Source organism: Propithecus coquereli, unplaced genomic scaffold, assembly GCF_000956105.1.
Source record: "Propithecus coquereli isolate 6110/MARCELLA unplaced genomic scaffold, Pcoq_1.0 Scaffold316, whole genome shotgun sequence".
Taxonomy (NCBI): Eukaryota; Metazoa; Chordata; class Mammalia; order Primates; family Indriidae; genus Propithecus; species Propithecus coquereli.
Genome location: NW_012148797.1, coordinates 141,518 through 146,359, shown reverse-complemented (window position 1 = coordinate 146,359; position 4,842 = coordinate 141,518). Strand labels below are relative to the sequence as shown.

The 4,842-nt window shown below is 41.3% G+C and overlaps 1 protein-coding gene across 1 annotated transcript in view; it reads left to right on the top strand.

Annotated features, from left to right (window-relative positions):
- Nucleotides 1–398: 398 nt before the first annotated feature.
- ARL1 (ADP-ribosylation factor-like 1) overlaps nt 399–4,842 on the top strand; it is a 10,025-nt gene continuing 5,581 nt past the window's right edge. The window contains exons 1-3 of the mRNA XM_012650241.1: nt 399–618; nt 2,281–2,418; nt 4,688–4,769. Coding sequence (XP_012505695.1) covers nt 615–618; nt 2,281–2,418; nt 4,688–4,769 — 224 coding nt within the window. The 5' untranslated portion in view covers nt 399–614. The remainder of the gene's footprint in view (nt 619–2,280; nt 2,419–4,687; nt 4,770–4,842) is intronic.

Sequence of the window (4,842 nt, the reverse complement as noted above, 5' to 3'; positions counted from 1 at the left end):
GCTACTCCGCATTGGTGGCGGGGGGATCTTCCTATTATTGTTACGCAGTCCTTTTTCTTCTTCTGGGAGAAAGCACCTGGGGAGAGGTGGGCCCTCCCCGCAGGCGCTCGGGGACAAGCATACATTCCCTGCACTGTCGCAGCCCCAGCCGGCGTCCTGCCGGGCCATGTCATCGACACTTGACTCGCATTCCTGGCTGGCAGATTCACCACTTTCTGGTGTCCGAATTTAAAATGAAAATTCAAATTTACCTATTTCAGAAGCGCTTCCTGTCCAGAAAAACAGAATCAGGAGAGATTTCCGTTCCTTGACTTTTTTTTCTCTGCTGGCGTCCACAGTATCTACACCCAGCGCGCGAGGACCTTGAGTCGAAAGCGGCGACGCAGACGCTCAGGCCGCTGTTCCGGCGCGCAGTCGCGGCGGCCCCTCGGGCGCGCCCCCGCCGGAGTCCGACGTGGAAGTTGCTGGCAGACCAGGCTTGCGAGGAAGCAACCTGGGAACCGCAGCCGGAGGCCAAGGCGAACGGAGGTGGCGGCGCGGGCGCTTGAACAGGAATAGCTGCTGAGGCCGGGCCCTGTCTCTGAGGATCGGCGAGGGCGGACAGGCGATTCATCATGGGTGAGGGGTCCGAGAAGGGCGCCCGGGCGCGCTCGAAGGGGCCGCGGCCGAGGGCTGGGGTGGGGAGGAGAGAGGGTCCGGCCTGGGAAGCCCAGAGTAGCCAGGTTGTCAGGGGACGGGTCTCTGAGTACTTGACGCGTCATAGATTTTTGCCTGTGGGGGTGGATCCGGCCTCACGCATTCTCTTCCGCCTTCGCTCCGTTCCCCTTCATCCCCGCCGGGTTAGGGGACCAGAGCAACGCGGGTCCACAGAGCCCGGCCCCAAGACCTTTCCCCTGATGATGAACCGTTCCTTCATCCTCAGCTCCACTTGCCGTGCACAGTTGGTGTTGGGAAGCCTGGCAACGTGTCAGTCGCAGGTTCGCTGACGTTTCTCGGCTGAAAGATGAGCTCTGGCCCCATAGTGGAAGCTTGATCCTCTCTCTCCTAGAGCGCTGGGACTGCGTCAGTTGGAAAAATCCGCGGGATGATGTTGCTTATAACGTTTTATAGCCAACTTGGCATTTGTCTGCTTATCTGCTGTAGGTTTTCATGTAGATAATAGAGTAAGATGAAGAAGGAGGTGGGGAGGGTATTTCTAGTCAGTGAATGACATACTAACCTCAGTTCTTGTACTGCTGATTGTAATGTCCCCACCCGGTTAGAGCCCAAATGAGGGTGCACATTCTTTAAGTTGTTTACCATGCTCCAAATGAAGATGCAAGTTCTTCCGCTTGTTTAAATCCCTCCACAGTTTTCTGGGGAATACAGTTCTGTCACAAGGGCTGTTCAGTCTTCCATAAGCCCCTTCAGTTTTGTTTCCCGCCTCCTCTTTTCTACCTGTGTGTGGTAGAAAGGACTTTGTCAAGTCACAACCATTCTATTTGACTTTCCCAAGGTTCTCTAGCCCGTGGTGTGTTCACTTTTCCAGACTCGCAGCTCTTAATTGTGCCATCTCTTGCCATCTCTTTGTTAAATAACAAAGTGTGGCATCACTTCTTTTGTCAACTGTTTTTATGTTGTTAATGTAACTTTCTTTTAATCCTTCCTAACGGCTTTTGATGAGAAAGGGTCTGTGCCACAAGTGCTTTTATACTACCTGTGTACAGGAAGCTTTCTGGACTATTTTGTGATGCATCCGGTGTAGCTTTTTAATTTTTTTAAATGTATTTTCCATCAAAAATAGTTTTTGTTATTTTTGGCTTCTGTGTTTCAGTTTCTTGTGCTAGTTCTATTGCTTAGTGGAGAACTCTCTGATTGAAGGTAGTTATGGTTTGGTACTGCCGCTGTACAACAATTGCTTTTCATGCTTGAGGACATCATTGCCCCACTGTCCTGACTGGTCCTTTGGTTTTTAGGAATAGTGAGGAGATCATGCTAAGGTATCCTGTTATCTTGATTAGAAAATGAGTTCCCCCAGGGCATGTGGCCATATTTCTCTTATTATTTAGTATATGTTATAAACCTGCATGACACAGTATTTAGGACATAATAGCATCACTAATCACTTGTTTGATGTTGAATAGTATATTTCATTGGGAGCAAAAAATATGCACCTATGCATCCAGGAAAATATAATATTATTTAATTTGGTATATAGCTTTCAAAGGGCAAAGTTAAATGTTTTATGGACCTAGTTCACAAAATAATGTTGAATATGTTTTTCCTTTTATTATTTTTTAGGTGGCTTCTTCTCAAGTATTTTTTCCAGTCTGTTTGGAACTCGGGAAATGAGGATTTTAATTCTGGGATTAGATGGAGCAGGAAAAACCACAATTTTGTATAGATTACAGGTTGGAGAAGTCGTTACTACTATTCCTAGTAAGTGTTGGAATGATAAACTAATTGTAGGTTATACTGGTTTCCATCTAGTATAACTATTTTTGAATAAATGATTCATATAATAAAGCGATAAGGTTTGTAAACTTCTAGTATGAATGAACATAGTATCGGTAAAACTTTTTTCATAAACTGAGAGGCAATTTGGTATAATTTTAGGATCCCTGTCCAGGTATATGGCTGGATTTTGCTGTTTATAGCTGTTTAAAAGTTGGCTTGAGTTACTAAATCTTATTGAGAGCCAGTGTCTTTACTAATAAAATGAAGATAATCAGTATCCACTGGCTTTGATGGGGAAATAAATATATCAAAGTACTATGTGAATTTGTGTAGTAAAGAATTATATAGATATTAAGTGATATTATATGTGAAGTATCTTTTTTTCTGTATTTGTTACTATTTTAATTAAGATCAGTTTCTCTTAGTTAATTATTGATTACTTTTAAATATCCTAGTTGTAGAGACCGAGTGTTGAAGTTATCTGGTTCCTCAAAAATATTAAGAGAAGAAATACCTCAACTTTAAGTCAATTGTTGCTATCTTAGAAAAATATTCTTAAATAGTCCTGTTTGATTATATAAGAATACTGTTGTTATTTATCCTTTTTCATTTGTTGACCTGAATCTACTTAGAGAAGATTAATACATTTGAACTAAATTGAAGAGTTCATACAGTTTGCTCGAGATTATTTAAATTATGTCTCTAAATAATTTTAGAGGTACTTTGTCACTCAAGGTATTTCTATATTGTTACTATTTAAACTCTCAGATTAAGAAAGAACTTTTTGAACTCTGTAGCATCTGTTATTTCTTTTTGCTACAATTCTCTTGGTTTTTACTGCTCAAAATTGCCCATCTCTGCTGCAGCATCTCTTGGTGGCCCCTGGAGTGTGCAGAGCAGTTCAGTGGATTGTGTGTCAGTGAGTGTTGCTTTACACCACACTCTTGTCCTGCGTATATAAATGATGTTCTTACTGGTGGTGAACGTGGTGATTACACTCCTACCTCAATCTAAGGGGGACATCGTGATCTTGCTTTAGTTTTTCATTAACATTTGCCATAGTATAGTTATTTTTTAGTTGTAATAGACATCCTTGCCAAATACGCATAAGCATCATTTACTAATACAAATAAACATAAAACAAAAATTCATTTTCCAGTTATAGCTGTAAGTCATTTTTTACTTTTTTTTTAAGTTTGTAAAATGTTAGAAATCTTCATATATATCACTCCAAAGTTTTTTCAGCATCCATTCCACCTTCAGATTCCTTTCAACGAAAATAGTATTTAGTCTCAGCCATGTGATACTAGAGCTCCACCTAAGGATAGCAGAGAAAAGGGATAGGACACCTCCCATTTGACCATCCAGCTATGACCTTATTACATGTGAGCTCTTCACGATGTCTGCAGACAGTCTGTGAGATTGCCAGCCCTAAGGCAATCTATTCTGAAGAACCCAACTTTCATAAAGCCGTGTCCAGCCTTGCTGTGTCTTTACCGAAGTTGAGAATTTAGCCTTTCTTGTTTTTGATCCCTGTTTATTTGCTACCTACCAAAATCTCAGTTTTTATTTTCTTATTTTATTTTTTTATGGTAAAAACACTCTGTTACCTGGGATAGAGTGCAGTGGTATCATCATAGCTCACAGCAACCTCAAACTCCTGGGCTCCAGTGATCCTCCTGCCTCAGCCTCCCAAATAGCTGGGACTACAGGCAATTTTTCTATTTTTTGTAGAGATGGCGTCTCGCTCTTGCTTAGGCTGGTCTTGTTAAAACTCCTGACCTCAAGAGATCCTCCTGCCCCAGCCTCCTAAAGTGCCAGGATATTTATAGGCGTGAGCTACCATGCCTGGCCCCCAAATCCCAGTTTTTATAATACCTCTACAGCTGTAAAGGTCTTATATTTCTAAATATAACTTTCTCAATATTTTTATATGCCAGTTCTGTATTATGAGAAAAATTTAATATAATAGGATTTCCATTGAGATAAGAATTATATACTGTATTTGTAGAGCTTTTGTGGGATTCTTATATAACCTAAGGAGGTGCTGATTTTGATAATTGATGTTTGTGTGTGTGTGTGTATGTGTGTGTGTATAGCACAGCATACTATCTTGTCTTAATTGGAATAAAATCACAGCCAATAATGTGATTCAATGATTACCATTAACTGCCTGAACTCAATTAGATTGGATACTTTGAAGGTAGAATGCATTAGTCTAAACATACTACTGATTTGATTTCTCTTCTAGCCATCGGATTTAATGTAGAGACGGTGACATACAAAAACCTTAAATTCCAAGTGTGGGACTTAGGAGGACAGACAAGTATCAGGTATGGTGCAACGACTAGGTTATTTTGTGGTAGTTAACATTTATGGGTTCTTTTAAGGGTTAACAGCAGTAAA